The sequence below is a fragment of the Salarias fasciatus genome, chromosome 13, assembly GCF_902148845.1.
Source record: "Salarias fasciatus chromosome 13, fSalaFa1.1, whole genome shotgun sequence".
Lineage (NCBI taxonomy): Eukaryota > Metazoa > Chordata > Actinopteri > Blenniiformes > Blenniidae > Salarias > Salarias fasciatus.
Genome location: NC_043757.1, coordinates 24,609,630 through 24,627,624, shown reverse-complemented (window position 1 = coordinate 24,627,624; position 17,995 = coordinate 24,609,630). Strand labels below are relative to the sequence as shown.

General features: G+C 47.6%; 1 protein-coding gene and 1 long non-coding RNA gene across 2 annotated transcripts; one reads left to right on the top strand and one right to left on the bottom strand.

Annotated features, from left to right (window-relative positions):
• Nucleotides 1-14: 14 nt before the first annotated feature.
• On the top strand, nucleotides 15-1,722 carry LOC115399514 (uncharacterized). The gene is made up of 5 exons (XR_003932653.1): nucleotides 15-210; nucleotides 605-751; nucleotides 833-1,221; nucleotides 1,379-1,427; nucleotides 1,530-1,722. It is a non-coding gene; the product is annotated as an uncharacterized LOC115399514 (long non-coding RNA).
• An 8,691-nt stretch (nucleotides 1,723-10,413) lies between these two features.
• On the bottom strand, nucleotides 10,414-13,773 carry LOC115399371 (E3 ubiquitin-protein ligase TRIM21-like). Its single transcript, XM_030106693.1, has 2 exons — nucleotides 13,682-13,773; nucleotides 10,414-12,057 (listed from the first exon to the last, which is right to left on the bottom strand). Exon 2 carries the CDS (start codon nucleotides 12,046-12,048, stop codon nucleotides 10,414-10,416), a length of 1,635 nt encoding a protein of 544 aa, XP_029962553.1. The 5' UTR covers nucleotides 12,049-12,057; nucleotides 13,682-13,773.
• Nucleotides 13,774-17,995: the final 4,222 nt, after the last annotated feature.

The following is a 17,995-nucleotide window of genomic DNA, read 5'->3' as shown; positions in this document are numbered from 1 at the left end:
GTGATTGAGTTGTGCATAGAGCCCATCGAGAAATATGACTGAAACCAGTTCAGTGCTGAATCTTTAATGGCTGAGGCCGAGGACTGGTGAGTGTTGGAGCCACGATCCAAGAAGAAACATCCAGGAAGACATCAGAAAGATGAGCTGCAGAAACTGTAACTACACACAAATTCACTGTGTGCTCTGCATTTTCTTCTGTTGAGGAAAGAGGTTTGTCCATGAATAAATTATACATAACTCAGTGATTCTTCAGCTGTGAGGTGAGGCTGTCAGGAGAGCCTCTTCTGTTGGACTGACATTTTGTTTTCTCTCTGCAGAGGACATTTTTTTGGAGTTTACTGACTTAAGTTTTTTTTAACCAGTACTTTGATGTGGCCAAATAAATGTTGCTTATTTGGAGATCCAAGGGCTCATTTTGTCCCTCCACTGACACTGCCTGTCATCCTGGAGTGTCACAGTCGTGTTGTGGTTTTGTTTTTTTTTGTCATGATTCCTCCTCCATTACTGCTCACTGTTTTATCACTTTTCTCAGTGTTTCATTTGCTGAAAAAAATGTGCTTGAAATTTGTTGGAGACTCTACTTTACATTTCACGTTTCCCTCAGGTCAGAAGTCCAGTGATTCTGCTCACTCAGACTTTGTTCCAAGCATCAAGCCTCAGGAGGAATGTGCAAACAATGATTCCAAAACAGAACGTTATGAAAGACCTCAGAGAAGGAAGGCCACCAGTGCAGTTACATCAGGTTGAAAAGGTAATTTAATTGTCTGTTTAGTGACTTGTCCATACAGAACATATGTGTATTGGAAAAGTAAATGTGTGATGTTGGTTACAGAAAAACATGCTGGTCAGTAGACGGTGACAGGGATGCCTTAACATTCATGATCTGGATGTTTGCTGACAAGGACACCAAGGCTGATGGTTCAACAGACAGGCTGACGTCGCAGCACCGTGCATCATTGCAATATTGTTTAAATCAGCAGGGTGCACTGTCTCGCGTTTCACTTTTATTCTCTATCTCTCTTCTATCTACTTTAAAACATGGTTTGAGCGTGCTCCGGGAACAACCCCTCGAAACATAGGACTATGATTTGCTGCATTTCCAGCGTGGAAACAAAGCCAAGACTGCAGATGTCTGAACCAACTGAAGCTCGCCCAGTGGCCTGGATATCTGCAGTCTGATGCTGAAACACCACATTTAAGACTGACAGTCGACAGCGGTTGGTGCGTTCACCACACTTTCAGACTGCTAGGGTCAGATTTACGATATCTTCTAATCCAAATTTGAGTGTTTGTCACATAGTGGGCTGCTAGCATCAGTCAAGCTCGCTGAAGGCAGCAAGTGAAGGTTAAACTAAAGAGCTTTTCCTCTGTTTTTCAGGGTGACCTGCGTAAGAAATGAACGTTTATTATTGGATAAAGTCATTAAAGTAAATTATATTATCTCTTATTAAAGTCATTAGTATATACAATTGAAATAGTCTCTTAATCGCTTAAACTCAAGTTTTGGTTGTATTTTTGTTCAAACTTAGAAGCAAGAAGTGAGTGCTGTGCTGGGAATTCCAATGAGCTGCGTCTTCCCAGTGAAGAGCTGCAGCTCAGAAATCGAAACTGATGAAGAGACGGATTCACTTGATACTGAGCACAATGAGAAAGATGTTTGTCTACAGAGGAGACTTCCTGAAGGACCAGTTGGCTTCATGCATGACTGAAAATAGCGATGCTAAAAACAGACATTTTATGTTATGATTGTCAGCAGTGTCACAAGTTACTGAGTTCATGTAAGAATTTCTTTGTTTTGCTCTGGTTTTGAATTAAAATAGACTCTGCACTGTAAGAAGTTTTTGTTGTTTTTAACCACATTTTTACTGTAAATTGTCCAAATCCTCACTGTATCCCCTGCATACCTGCAGGTTTGCTCGATAGTAAACAGAGGTGCAGAATTGATAGTCAGAGATTCATCTGTTTTTCCATTGTTCTTTTTAGTGCTTTCAGTTTTAATGTCAGTCATCACGATAATTAATGGAGTGCTGTCAATGATTAATTTTTTTAAATTGTGAATAATGACAAAAATTACAACTAGGGTTATCAATTGACTCTAAGAAACGAAACAGAAGAGAAAACTCATTTTCCTGTCATTGAGACTTCATTGTTTTTTTCATTCCTGTGCAGTGCAGACGAATCATGGGGATTAGATTCTTTATTTGAAGACTGAAAACGTTACAGATATCCTCTTGTGGCTATCTATGTTCTGGACTGCTCAACACTGAAAGCAAACATGGGACTGGCCTTCCCGTGAGCATCTCAACTTTAACATGTTGGATGGTTCAAATTCTACATTTGTGTGTGATTTCTTTGACTTTTTAGGAACAGTGCTGCCACAGATATCCTCTGTGAGTCTACTCTTTCCATATAAACACTGACAGAGGATAGTTTCCAGGAATTTGATAAGTAATTGCCAAGAGCTCACAAAAATGTGTACCAGCACCACAGTCACTCTCGCACTTCACTCTGCTAATCACATTCATCCATTCACAAACACGTAGCTTTCATCCAAGGTGCTCGGTTCATCCAGCGGAAGCAGTCTGGAGTTCAGTGTCTTGTTCAAGGACATTTTGGGGTGGGGATGGGGAATCTGACTTGCAACCATACAATAGAGACGACTGTGCTACCATCCGAGCCACGGCTGCCAACGAACTGGTCTTGGTACGTGTGTGTGTGTGTGTGTGCATGAACAGTCATACGGAGGCTGTACAGAAAGCCAGATGACCTGAACGTGTTCCTCTCATCTCACAACAGTTGTCGGTACTTTGATAATATTTCCATATTCCATTGATCACTCAGGAAAACGTAAGCTCTGTCACCAGTGATCCTCTGAGACTGCAGCTTGAGTTTTTTTGTTTTGTTGATAAGCACATTCTGATCTACCTGTTTTGTGTTTGCCACGCCCGCTTTCAGGTATCTCCGTGCTGATAACAGCTCTCAACCATGTTGTCTCATTCATTCGTTCTGTCCATATTTATGTTGGCGTTTGACGTCACCAGTGATCACATCAGGCATGCCATTCTTGGCTAATCTCCGATGGTTTTTCATCTTTGTCCTGTCCTTGTTCATCGTTGCATTGAAATAAACTCACTCACTCACTCAGCCTCTTCATCCCAAATGGGACATCAGACTGCAATGGTATTTCACCACCCAACCCTGTCCTGACCTTTGCCTTGTGATCCAGCCCATGATAGACCATCTCTTCCAGCTCCTTTTCCTCCTCCTCCATCTTTCTCTCCCTGCTGAGTCACATTTTATAATAACAGTGGATTCTGTAATAAATGCCTCAAACTTTGTCATATTATTTTGTAGTGAGCTGCATTTTTTAATGAACTGACGCATTTCATAATACAGTGCCCCAACGCATTTTGTAATCAATTTTGGAGCATTACATATGATTAGATTCTGAGATTATTAAAAAATGCACTTGCAACTTTTAATTTTCTGGAAAATGTGATAGCACGGTGCGTTGCGTAATAATACCTGAACAATGAACTTAAACATGAGTGACTTTTATTGACTTTTATGCAGTTTCCCTTAGCCTAATAAAGCTGTGTGTGACAAATATTCCAAATATAACATTAGTTCCCAATTTGAAGTTGTTTGAAAAAAACAACACAATTTTCAAAACACTGTTCGAAAAATGAAGTGAACATTTAAATGACCCAGCCAAGATCACAATGAATGAGATATTCTGGTTAAATCACGGATATTATTTACATAGTGAAATGAGTTGAAAACACAATAACATTAAACTTGATGTGAGATACAAACATTGCATGGATATATAAAGAATTACAGATAATGTCAGGCAGTCAATTAAACTGATTGTAGATTTATTGACTATATACATCAACTCCTTCACGGCAGTGGGGTCATTCCTGAAACCTTTGAATGCATCAGCAGTTGTGTCACTGTTTAGAAGGAAACTGGAATGGTCTTGATCACTTTATTTTTCCTTTATCTGAATGCTGCAGTTTGGATTTGTCACCACAGTATTAATGTTTTAGAAAATCTCCACCGTCATTAAGAGTCATCATCAAAATACTTTTTCATCCATGTTTCCAAAGATATTGATTTACAATGAATCAAAATACGAGCATCCTTCTTTTGGAAAAAACACAAAGATGACAAACTTCATGTTGGAGGTCTGAATAAAACAGACATACTGTATACACAATAGACATTGTGCTGAAGAAAACTTGGTTTGCTGGACAACAAGCAAATTAACTTTGTATTATTTGGTAATGTTTCACTTCAAGTGTGTGTGAGTGAGTGAGTGAGTGAGTGAGAGAGTGAGAGAGAGAGAGAGAGAGAGAGAGAGAGAGAGAGAGAGAGAATGTGGAAGACCTCATTATGAACTGATTTCCAAGTGTGTGGTTTATTATATTGAACTTGTTTATGTGGGACTCTAAATGACGAAAATATTTATGGTGCATCACAATCATCACAAATGACAGCAGGATTATCACAGTTTACACAGTTTTCAGTTTGGATCCTCACAGACAGCTGTTATACTTCTTCAAACAGACTGTGTTACTCTGGATTATAAAATCTCAACATTAAATTTCCCCTTGAAGAAACCTTGAAGCTGGAGAGAAAATCTAATGTGTTCATGTTGTGACTCTGCAGCTTGAAGACACACAGACTGAAAGATTCCTGCTCATGAAGATATAAAAACACATGAAAACTGTCCCGATGGAATCTTCAACCATGAAGGAGCTCTGCCATGAATCAGACTCAGAGGAAACAGGTTGATACTGACTCTGACTGCTCAGTGTTTCCTCTTCTCATCACAGCTTTACTTGTGTTGTTCAAACTGTCAGATGAACGTTTTTTTAGGTACAAACCACTGCTCAATGAAATCAGAGAATCGTTCACCATGAACGAGAGTTATGTATGTAACTACGGTTCTATGAATCCCGAATGACCGCCAGAGGCGGTGCTGAAAGCACTGGAATGTTCCCTTCGCGCATGCGTAGTTCGAGTATGTATACCAACACACGTCACTCGTGACTCCCCGGGTAACCCCAGAACCGTATAAATACCGGTTCCCTGACCCGGAATCGGCTCCTATGGATTCCGAGTGACAGAGCGCACTGGCGGTCATCTGGGATTCATAGAACCGTAGTTACATACGTAACTCTCGTTCTATTTCATCCCTACTGACCGTCAGAGGCGGTGCTGAAAGCACTGGAATGACGAATGCCAACTCAGTCATGAGGAAGCCAGGCACCCACCTTACTGAGACGCCTCTGTAGGGTCCAGCACCACTCGCAGCGGATGTGGAGGCACAACATCCAGCCTGTAAAAACCGCGAGAAGGTGCCAGGCGTCATTCAGGATGCGGCAGCACACAGTTCCTCCAGGTGCACCGACTTCAGGGCGGCCCACGATGTAGACACCGCCCTGGTGGAGTGGCAGCGCACCCCCTGGGGCACAGGCCGGCCCGCGGCCTGATAAGCGTGACGTATAGTGTCCACCACCCAGTGGGACAGGCGCTGTTTGGACAGCGCAGAGCCCTTACGACAGCCACCGTAGCAGACAAGCAATTGATCTGATGCCCGCACATCCGCCGTAGCTGCCATATAGCATCGCAGGCTCCTGACTGGGCAGAGGAGTTCCGACGGGGGGTCGTACCGAGCGAGCCAGATGGGCTGGCCGGCTCGCCGTGACAACACCTTAGGTAAGAAGGTGGCGTTCGGCCAAAGCGTCACGCCCACCCCATACGGGTGCCACCGGAGGCACGTCGGGTGGATAGACAGTGCGTGCAGCTCCCCTACACGCTTCGCTGTGGCAATGGCCAGCAGAAACGCCGTCTTGCGGGACACCCACTGAAGCTCCGCTGTCGCCAAAGGCTCAAAGGGAGGCAGGCACAAAGAGTCCAGCACCAGGTGTAACTCCCAGGCTGGTGCCCGCGGAACCCTAGGGGGCCGAAGCCGCAAGGCCCCCCGGAGGAAGGCCGACACCAGCGTGTGGCCCCCAACCGTGCCGCCTGTGACCGGCGCATGGGCAGCCGAAATCGCTGCCACATACACCCGCAGGGTGGATGGGGAGCGGCCCCTGTCCAAGAGGAACTGCAGAAAGTCCAGAACCATCAGAACCGGGCAAAGCACCGGGTCCGCCCCACGGCCGTTGCACCATTGCGCAAATAATCGCCACCTGCAAGCATACAGCCGCCGGGTAGACGGTGCCCTAGCATTGAGAATGGTGCGTCGGACCGGCCCCAAACAGCTGCTCAACGTCGGCTCAGTCCCCTTAGAAGCCAAGCACAAAGGCAGAGATGGTGAGGGCAGGGATGCCAGAACCGGCCGCTGTGCTGGGACAGCAGATCCCTCCTGCAGGGAAGGCGCCATGGGCTGCTGCGGGACAGCCTGTGGAGCAGGGGGAACCACGCCCGGCCCAGCCAGAAGGGGGCCACCAGGAGCAGCGTGTGTCCCTCCCGTAGCACCCGGAGGAGCGTAGGCCAGATCAGGGGGACCGGAGGAAAGGCATAGAGCAGGGCCCGCGGCCAAGGGTGTGCCAGCGCATCCGGGCCCAAGGGCCCGGGGGGCTCTCCCCGAGAGAACCAGAGTGGGCAATGGAACGCCTCTGAGGAGGCAAGGAGGTCGACCTCGGCCCTGCCAAAACGCTCCCAGAGGTAAGGTAAGGTACTTTATTGGTCATTATACAGTGAATGTACAACGAAATTTTGTTCTCTGCATTTAACCCATCCATCGATGCCACTGAAGCATTCCGTATGGAGCAGTGGGCAGCTGCGGGGAGCGCCCGGGGACCCATCTCCAGATGTGGAGTCAGGTTAATGGTCAGTATCACCTGACTGGAGGATTGACCTATGGTGCATGTTATCAGTTGACGGGGGAAACCAGAGATCCCGGAGGAAACCCATCCAGACACGGGGAGGAACATGCAAACTCCACACAGAAAGGCCCGCACGGTCCGGGGATTGAACCTGGGACCTTTGCTGTGAGGCAAGAGCGCTAACCACTCAGCCACCGTGCTGCCCAACTCAGCCACCGTGCTGCCCAGAGCGCACACACCACCCGTTGGTGGAGGCGCCACTCCCCAGATGAGAACCCCGGGCGGGGCGCAACGACAGCAGGCCCAGAGGGACAAGTGTCGTAAGGGAAGCGAGCTTCCCCAGCAGCCGAAGAAGGGTGCCGTAACGCACGACGACACCCCTTCGGAACAGGCCGAGAAGGCCGAGAACGTCGTCCACCCTGCGAGAGGACGGCCAAGCCCTCATGACCGTAGCGTCCAGTGTCACCCCAAGGAAGTCTATCCTCTGGACAGCGACCAGACAGGACTTCGGGCGGTTGACCCTGAGGCCCAACTGCACCACGTGGGCAAGAAGTTGTGCAGTGGATCGGGCCACCTTCGCCTGCGATGGTGCACAAACCAGCCAGTCGTCTATACATGTATACGGGAACACTGTCATACCCTGTGCCTGTAAGGGGTACAAAGCTGCCTTCACGACCCGGGTAAAGACCCGCTGCGACAGGGAAAGCCCGAAGGGAAGCACCTGAAACTGCCAGTGGCGGCCCCTGAAGGCGAACCAAAGGAACCGCCGGTGCTGAGGTGCAATGGGGACATGAAAATAGGCGTCCTGTAGATCGACAGACGTGAACCAGTCTCCCGGAGAGAAGGCTCGCAGCATCTCCTTTAACGTCAACATGCGAAACAGCAGTAACCGTAAGCAGCGGTTGAGATGTCTCAGATCCAGTACGGGGCGAAAGCCCCCAGTCTTCTTGGGCACGAGAAAATACGGTGAGTAGAACCCCCCCGGGTCCACAGCCTTGATTGCCCCCTTGGCCAGGAGGGAGGCCAGCTCCTGGTCCAAAGCAAGCGCCTGCGCCGGGTCCCTGATGAAGGTCATGGTGACCCGGCAAAGGGTGGGGGGCCGCCGTTGGAACTGCAGCTTGTACCCCTGGGTCAGGACAGACACTACCCAGGGATCTGCGGCCGTAGCCGCCCAGAGGTGAAGCTGCTGACGAGAAAAAGTTCCGACGACCGGCCCCCGGGCATCAGGCCCTGGTCCTCCGGCCCTTAGGGGCGCCAGAGGGGCGACCACTGGGGGCCGCACGCCGGGTGCGCCGAGATGCCTGTCTAGGGGGAGGGGGCCGAAAGGCCCCCGCTGCCCCCTGCGACGCCCGTCCGGGGGCGTAGTCCGCAGCAAGGTGGGGTCCTGGAGGCGGACGAAAACGGGAACGGCCGGAGGGACCCCCTAGAAGCCCCGCGGGGGGCACGGTCCCAACCGATGCCGACCAACTGTCGGCTAGTCTCACGCACCTGGGCCGACCTCTCCAACATCTCCACGGCGGTTGAGCCAAAGAGCTGTCCGGGCTCCACCGCCAATCCCCGGAGAGCCCGACGAGAGGCCTCCGACAAGGGGGACTGCGCCAGCCACACCTGGCGGCGCGCCAAAACCATCAACGACATCATCCGACCCAGGTCCTGCATGATGATGCAGTGCCGCATCAGAGAAGCTAAATATGGCAGCATCAACGACGCCTCCCTGCAGAGAGGCCGAGAGTGCAAGCATGAGGTGGGCCAGGGAATTACCCATCCGCCCAGCACGCGCACCCACACTGTAGGCCCGTGTAAGGAGGTCGTCTGTGATCCGGCACTGAGGACGGGGGCACTGCACCTCAGACCGGAGGGACTCCTCCGCCAACACGATGAGAGCCGCCATGGCCGGCTCAACATCGGGCATCCGCTCCAAGCTAGCCGCTGCTGCATCGTGCATGGCCGCCAATGCTCGACCATCCGCAGACACTCTGGAGGGGGCGGTACTATCCCTCCAGCAGGATTGCAGTTCCCTCACAAAGTCCTCAGAGGGAGGGACCACGAACGCAGAGGGAGGGCGCCTGCGTCTAAAGAAGGCACTCACTGTGGCAGGCTAGGTCGGTGGGGGAATCTGCAGCTGAAGACGCTCCAGAACCGCACACAGAATGGACCGCATGGAGTCATCCCCCGTCTCTCCTGTAGAACTCTGAGACGACTGGGCAGACTCCTGACCCGACACCACAGAGACTTGGTCACAGCCCACCTCACAAAAGTGTGAGGCGGATGCCGCCAAGAACATCACGTTCTCCTCGGGGGGGGGGATGCAGCCTGCGTGGATGGTGTCCCTGCCCCCTCCTCCGCAGGTGAGGCGGGCGCACACTCATGTAGGAGAGACCTCATCTCCTCCAGCTCCCGGTGCAGCTGAGCCACCTCCGCGGCGAGCTCCTGCACGGACTTTGGTCTCTTCCCCAGCGGTCGGGTCTCCGTCGAGGTCTCTGTGCGGCGTTTAGACCGCCGTGGTTGAGGGGCAGGAGGTGGCCCCGGTGACGAAGACTCCTGGCCAGACGAGCAGCTCGCTGGGCATAAGGCATGAAGCTGCAGTTCATACAGGGATGGTCCGAGAGCGCCTCCCTGAGGTGAACAGGGCCAAGGCACCGCAGACAAAGGTCGTGGCCATCATCCACCTGCAGGGGAACCCCACAGGCCACACAATGGTGGGAGCCATCCACCACCAGGCACTCGGGTCGTCCTCCACCTGAAGCCAAGCCAGAATACGAAGGGTTGTGGGAAGAGGGCGTACGCCGCCTGCACGGCCCGCACCACAGTAGCGATTCACACAGGGGAAGCTAGCTGCCTAGCCTAGCACACACGGGAGAGGGAAGCGGCCGCCTCGCGGCACCCGCTCCCACTGCCGACAGCGGCGTTACCCACCGGAAACAGCCGGGCTAGAGAGCCGGCGTCCCGACCAGCAGGCCAACACACGCCACCACGAGCAACGCAGTCACGGCGTGCTTCCCCAAGCCCGCAGCACAGCCCCAGCGCTCACGGAGCGGCAGCGGTGTGCGTGCGGCAGAGTAGAGCTCTCCGACTAGTCCTTCAATCTGCTAAGTCCAGACAGAAACAGCAACCTTACCATGACGGTGATTGCACAGATCCTCCTGCCGAGGAGACGCGGCACCTGGTAGTCGCCGCGGTGTAGATGGAAGAGGTTAGCACGGTTGCAGCCTTTGGAGGGCGTCCGCAGCTCCGACCAACAGGGTCTCAAGGCTCCCAGCAATCGAGCAATAATATGCCGAAAAAAAGGCAAGCCCAATTCTTCAAGCCTCAACAAGCAAACAAACGCGAGAAGAACACAGGAGCCGATTCCGGGTCAGGGAACCAGTATTTATATGGTTCCGGGGTTACCCGGGGAGTCACGAGTGACGTGTGTTGGTATACATACTCGAACTACGCATGCGCGAAGGGAACATTCCAGTGCTTTCAGCACCGCCTCTGGCGGTCAGTAGGGATGAAATAGAATCACAGTTAATCTGTCACTTTCTCACCACTTTATTCATTGCTGGTGATGTTTAATGATGAAAACAGATCAGACAGTTTGATTGACAGGACAGATGATCAGAGGAGCAGAGTTTTTACCACCATCATTTTCACCAGGACTAAAGCCTGGGAGGAGTTTGTCAGTGACGCAGCAGCCAGTGAAGGAGTAGATCAGAGCTGCAGCAGCTACATCATAAAAAGAGACCAGACCCTCCTCATAATCCACAAACACCCCCACCTTCTCAGGAGCAGACTTCAGAGAGAGCTCAACATCAATATCATCCGTACCAGCTAAATACTCATTTCCATTTTCCAAACCTATCGCCCAGATACTTCCATCGGTGCCCTCTCCCTTCATGTTCGTGGGATCTTGAGCCACTCCTAAAGTCCATTCAGTCTTTCCTTTAACCTGAACCTCAAAGTAAAATTTACCTGAAGAAAAACTCTGTTTTCCGAAAACAAAAGCATAATCATTACATCTCTCTGGGTTGTCTGGAAGCTTCTTCCTCACATCACCAAGACTCACTTGTTTTCCATCATCAGACAGGATGAGTTGAGGATGAGCTGTATCAGGATCAAGAGTCACATCCACTGCAAACTGCTGCTTCCTCTTCAGATCAGCCTCAAACAGCTTCTTCACCTCTTTGCTGAGAGTCTCCTCCAGCTGAGCCACAGCTCTCACCACAGTCCCCTCATATGATGATGGACGGACGCTGACCTGTGTCCAGTCCTTGGTGGGTGGAGCAGCTTTCAGGGAGGAGAGGCCTTGGAGGAGGTGGAGGTGGTCTTCAGAGAGGAAGAGCTGCTCCACCTCTGAGCTCCTCTTCATCAGCTCACAGATCTCCTCTTCCAGATCTCTGATGAGTCCTTCAGCCTGTTTCTCTCTGGCTTCCTCTTCCTCCTCCATCCTCTCCATCAGCTGCTTCAGGCCTCTCTCAACACACTCCTTCAGAGCAGTGAACACCTCAACACCTTCTGCTTTCTCTCTGTCTGCAGCAGCTTTACTCCTCTTCACACACTCTCTGATCTGCTTGATCTTCACTCGTCTCTCCTGGATCATCTGCTGCATCTCAGCCTCTGTCTTCCTCAGCTCCTTCTTCTTTCCTTCACATTCTTCACTCAGAGGAAACACCTCGTGGTTCCTGTGCTCTAAAACAGTGCACATCATGCAGACACATGTCTGCTCTCTCTGACAGAACAGCTCCAGAGGTTTATGGTGCTTCAGACACATCCTGCCTTCCAGGTTCTCCACAGGCTCCATCAGCTGATGTTTCTTCAGGCCTGACACTGTCAGATGAGGCTCCAGATGAGTCTGACAGTAGGAGACCAGGCACACCAGGCAGGACTTGAGGGCCTTCACTTTGGTTCCAGTGCAGACGTCACAGGGAACTTCTCCTGGTTTGGCAGCTTGTTGCTCTGAGCTGCTGCTGGCTTTGAGTTCAGCTTCACGTCTGAACTGAGAAACCATCTCAGAGATGAAGGTGTTGACGTTGAGTTCAGGTCTTGTTCTGAACAGTTTTTTACACAGGGGACAGTCACAGATGTTGTTGGTGTTCCAGTGCTGAGTGATGCACTCGTTGCAGAAGTTGTGTCCACATGGTGTGGAGACTGGATCAGTGAACACTTCCAGACAGATGGAGCACAGAAACTGGTCTTCAGAGAGCAGATTGCTGGCAGCAGACATCTTCACACACTGAGGACAAAAGACAGAGAGTGAACACAACAGAAACAACACAACAGACAGTAATCTCACTCAGGATAAAGATGTTGATAAATGTCCACAGAAACAAAATGAAAAGAAGGATGACATCAACAACATTGTGAAGAACAGCTAAAAACGTCAGAGAACGATTGAAAATAACAAAAACACAAGGAGCACAATAAATAATAACTCCATCTTTTGTTGGAGACTAATCTGCAGATTAATCTGTTAATTCTCAGAAAGCAGAGTGTTGTTGCCACTGCCTGGAAAGTCTTATCCCCTCTAGTTTTAAATGAGTGCATGGGGAAAAGAGGAGCTTCTGACCTGCTGACCTTATTATTATATTATTATTTCTATTTATCTAAAAGGCTAATTCTATTTAATGTAGTGTTTGTTTTTGCATGGATGTTGCGCTGCGAAACGGACCCGACACAGTGCAATTAAGCCTATTTCATTTATTTGAGCAGATAATGTGAGAAATTGTTTTGCAAAAAAATGTGAGCTTATCTGCAGAGATTATAGATACAAATAAATTACATGCTTTAAGCCTGTTTGTTAGAAGAGGGTTTGGTTCTGGTCATTTGAACTACTTCATTTGTTTGATGTTTAGAGTTACCGACACTGTGTTTCAGTGTGTAGAAAAAAAAGTGTTGTTTTACCTGCCTGCACTGTTTTGTTTTTTTTTTGTTTTGTTTTTTTAATTATTAGTGCAATCAGGGCGGCTGTAGGCATAGGCGCTCTGTGTGCCGTGTGAGCACCGCTCTGCACCGCCAAACAAGATGATAGATTCGACTATCAGTCGACTATTGGCAGGATCGGACGAATCACATTCGACTATGGAAATTCTTAGTTGGGGACACCTCTACTCTAACTACAGGGTGAAGACTGAGGTTTCAGCAGGTCGGTCATGTATTGAGGAGCCTGACCACACTGTGCTCTAAAAGTGAGGACGAACATTTTAAAATGTATTCTAACATTTAACCAATGAAGAGAAGCCAGGGCTGCAGTAATGTGGAACCTTCTTTCAGAGCCTGTTAGAAGTCTTGCAGCAGCATGTTAGACAGTCTGAAGGCGTCCATACAAACGGGATTATGAAATAAAACACACACAATTCTGACTTTTTTTTAAAATTCAATAAACACATTTCTTTGTACATAAAACATGTATTTGTTCCTCATGCATGATGTATTTATTTGATGGGTGCGTTTTTCATGTTTTGCATTTTCAAAATGATTGTGTGAATTATTGAGTTTGTTTGTGAATTGTTGGGTGTTAGTAAAACATGTTTTGTGTGTTTGTGAGGCCTTAGTATGATTTTTACTGTGCAGGTTTCAATCACTGATCTCTTTACATTCTGCATTAATATCAGGCTGGAAACTGAAGCTGCAAATCATTGTCCTGTTGACACTCCCAAGCTCAAGTACTGGTAGATGAGTAACTGTATTTTATATATGTAACATGTAATTTATTGCATAATATTCATACTCGGAGTGACCTTTTAACTCTAAAAATCCTATCATGATGTGGAGTTCAAAGTCTCCAGACCTGTAGATACCAGATGAAATAAACTTTATAAAAAAAATAAGTCAGTATCAGTGTGATCAGCTGTACTCACCAGTGTTGGAGTCAGTGTCTGTGAAAGTCCAGATGAACTCCGGTTAGATTTCTTCACAGAGAAACTCAGAGACGTGTCTGAACTGCAGCTCTGACTTCATCTTTGACCTTCACTCCCGCAGTGTGACGTTGGATTTCAGTGTCTCCTCCTCTGCCTGCAGCTCTGTTAGTCAGTGTTTGTTTCCTCCATCAGCTTCACACAGTGACTCTCAGGAAGTGTCGTCTCTGCTGAGCCTCCCTGGGGACGGCGTATTAGCACGTGAAGTAAATCAGAATGGTTATAAATCATTTTAAAAGATGTGTTTTCTTTTCAATCCGTTAAAACAATGTTTTGATACACACAGATCTGCACAAGCATAGTGCTCCGCGGAAGGATATACCGGCGCACAGCGGCTGAGTCTGTGGCTTCTACTGCTGTGCACTTAGCGTGTGGCGTGTGGATGTGGCGTTGTGTCCGGTGTTGCTGTGCGGCACGGTGCATCTTACTGTAGGCTCTGTAGCTTGTGTGACTTGTCTTGTGGCTTGTCGGGGGCGAAGCCTTTTTGAATGCCTTTTTTTGTTGACAAATTGTATCGTCGACTCTAAGCCAACTTTGTCGGCCTGAGAGGAAAGTTGAGGGTTCTGTTTGTCCGACGCGCTGCCGCGTCCTCCAGAAAGCACACAATGACGTGAATGCGGTTCAAAAACGTTTAATTCACATCTGCTTGCATACACTGTCAGCTGCACCTCTTTGCATCTACGTGCATCCACGAATACGGGCAAAAACATGGCATATGCTCTCGGCCTGGTCACAATCTTCCTGTGAAATGTATTGTGTGTGTTGTTATTGTCTTCTAATGTGGTGTAGGCTCGTGTTTGAATGCATTTGAGAGTGTGTTTGGACAGCCAATGGCTGACTGAAACAACAACATGCATTTATTTCTGCATGTTTCATTGATCATCTTCGCCAAGACGATTTGATGTAAGGTTTTTTGTAGAAAAAAGGGCGTTATATCTGGTCAAAACAAGATTGTTTGAATTTTAGGAGCTTCATTTTCAAAGGAAATCAGAAATATATTGAAATACTGTGATGTTTTTTGATAATGGATGTGATTACTTTTATTTTGCAGGTTGTTTCGTGCAAATTCGAGCTGTGGGGGCCGAGCTGTGTTCCGCGAAGCTGGAAGCTCAACTCGTTATATATTTCTCTATTTCAGCTGATTTTTGACTTAATGGAGACTTATTTTTTTAAATAAGCACAATATAAGCCAAGGCCATGTCTAAAATATATCTATTATGGTATTGGATCAGTTTCTGACCAAAAATAGCATCAGCAATATACTATCTATGAAGTTACAAAGGCTGAACTAATATAGTATCTCAATGTCCAGAATTTCCGGTAGTGTCCGTACCCCTATCCAGTTCCTCATTCCTACTATGTATTTGGCTTGAGCTGAATGTTCTATTTTATATACCTGGGTAGCACTATTTGAATGATGATATGTTGTGGATATAGTGCACACAATTAATATTACAACAGTTGCAAATGGGATCTGTTGTTTGCAATTGCAGTGTCCGTACCCCATGTAGTGTCCATACCCTCGCATTTTGTTATTCCACTTAGAAGTTGAAATTCTTGATATTATTGGAACATGTGAGCATGTTGAAAAGGGGTGTATTTATCTACAACTCTCAAGACAACATATTTGATTAAAAATAAAAATTTTAACCAAAGAAAACTAACGCAGAGAATCGAAGCAAGGACTTTGAATTCCAAAATTCCTCTTTTTGAATAACTCGCATAATGCTACGGGAAAATTCTGATTTGGTAAATTTGGTAATGGTAATTGCCAGATAATTTAAACAACAATTTCAGTGACTTTATGTTATTTCACTGCACTACCAGTTAGAGGTCGACCGATTCATCGGATTGGCCGATTCATCGGCCCGATAGGACGTTTTACAAACTTCTGAGTGTCAAGATTTCAGAAATAATGCAGTTGTTGTTGTTCATTTGATACAAATCAGTTAAGAAACATAAATTACAGCAATCCAGCAATGTGCAAATTGTATGTGCAGACATTTATATTAAGTTTGCAGAAAAGATAATTTATTTTCCACATATTTCATCACATTTGCACGTTATAGAGTCTTTTGTGGTCATTTGATGGGCAATAAAGCAGAGTTCTGTTCATATATTTTACTAAATTAAACAAACAACTGAGTTTATTAAGTTGTAGTGATGCTCTTCATCTGTTTTAAGTCTTGTTATGCTATCCAAGTCATGCTAATGTAGAGTCCATACCCCATTTTACCTCGACATCTTTAACTGATCACCATTTTACTACCAAATAAGATTACTGGATGAATTTTTTTGCATCTGATTGCTCGAAAACTGTAGTATAGTGAAAATAAAAATTGGCACAGTTTGTTGAGGTTGAATTTTTTAGTCTGCTGTCCACCTGGAGTCAATGTTGATTGTGACCAGGCCGTCAACAAAAAATTATGGCGACCCCGCTCTCCTCTCTCCACCTGCCTGCAGGTAAACACACCTTTTAATAACTACCTGACCGTCACCGCCCATCACCGCATGTGTCACGTGACCAAGCACCCGTGCATCAACATAGAAACCTGAAACACCCAGTGACACATACACACCCTATATTATGGCTCCTACACATTCATTTCTTGCTGGACTTCGCCAAAGCCTGGAGCGGTCTTCAGAGCTTCAGATCTTTGTGGCAGTGTGACCACAGGAGGTTTGGCTTTCAGGAGGGCGTCACCCCTCCAGGACCGGAGTTTGAGACTCCTGTAACTTTATCGATGAGCCAACTGATCCAACATGCAAGGTCACATAGACAACGAGACGATCCAGATCTGAAAGAGTTCATTTTCAAACTGTCCTTGATCAGTCTGAACTATCTTCTTAACTATCTTCCAGGACATGTGACCAGGTGCAGTTGACTGATTGACTGGTTGAAATGAAGTGAGTGGTTGAGTGAGACTGACCGCTTGTGAGTGCTTTGGGACTGGGGAGGGGCTCACGGCAGCACCCGCTGCTCATTGACGACAGCAACGAGACGTCCTGTCACGTCTCCAGAGCACCAGAAAAGGTCACTAGACTTGTCGCTAGTCGCTTTTGACAAAAAAAAGTCACCAAAAGGCTTTGGAAAGTCGCCAGCGAGAAAGTCGTCAAGTTGGCAACACTGGCTGGATCACTCGTAGTGACGTAGCACCGGAGGGATCCTCTCTGATTGGTTGACGCCCACTGGCAGTGCGTCGAAAGTTCCGTTTTTCCGAACTCTCAAAAAGCGACTCTCACGACGTTCCTGACGCCGGGGACGCGCGTCGTGGGCGTCGACGTTCGAAACGTGGACGAAAAACCTGCTTCCGACCAGGTTAGCGTCACGGAGTGTGTTACTGCGGTAACTGAACGACAGTTTAAGTTACCTCTCCTAGAGGAACAGGCTGGAGTTACTCCTCTGTATCTGGTTTGAGTTCTCTCCCTTTGTGTAATGGAAATCTCAGAGTTTCCCTCATTTCCGGGTTATTGAACACAGAGTTTTCTTAAAACCTGCTTGGTGAAATAGACCCCAGTTCTCTTCAGGAGAAGTGTCATCAGTTCCACCAGTTTGGTTCAATGTTTGTTCAGTCTGTCACTTCCAAGCCTCCATACTGGTGATGTTACTCACAGCCAGTCAGTCAGGGTGCTTATTGTTTAGATCAGTCAGTGAAGTCTCTTTAAGATGGTTGAAGAATCAGTTTAAAATCCATCTTTTGGTGTGATCTGAAGTCTGTGTGATCCTGGACTCAATCACACAATGATTCATGTCTCTGTTTATATCCCACTCAAAGCCTCTATCACAGGGGTGTCCAAAGTTTTTTTGGTGAGGGCCAAATACAGAAAAATAAGCAAAGGCTCGGGCCACACACTAGAGGTGACATATTGACAAATGATTACTGTGTGTATTTCTAACTCACCTATAATGTGAAGAACATTGCTCTCAGTGGGAGCAGTGATGCTGTCCTTTGGATTGAAGGATGGCTGGGATGTCAGGAGAAAGTTTGGTGGTTGAGACACGAAGGACTTCACAGAGATGGCTATCAGTCATTCTGGATCTCAGTCTGCTTTTGTTCTGATTTAACAGAGAAAATGTTTGTTCACATATGTATGTTGAGCCGAACAGGCTCATCATTCTTTTTGCGTGGCGTCTCATCAGAGGAAACTTGGCATTATCCAGACTCTGATAGAAGTCAGGGAGGGAGAGAAGCTGATGTTGACTCTTCAGAGAATCATCACATTGCATTTCAATCAGTTCTAACTGCAGACTCTCTT

Excerpts from the sequence above, each read along its gene's own strand:
- LOC115399371 (XM_030106693.1), bottom strand. The coding sequence starts at position 12,048 with ATGTCTGCTGCCAGCAATCTGCTCTCTGAAGACCAGTTTCTGTGCTCC.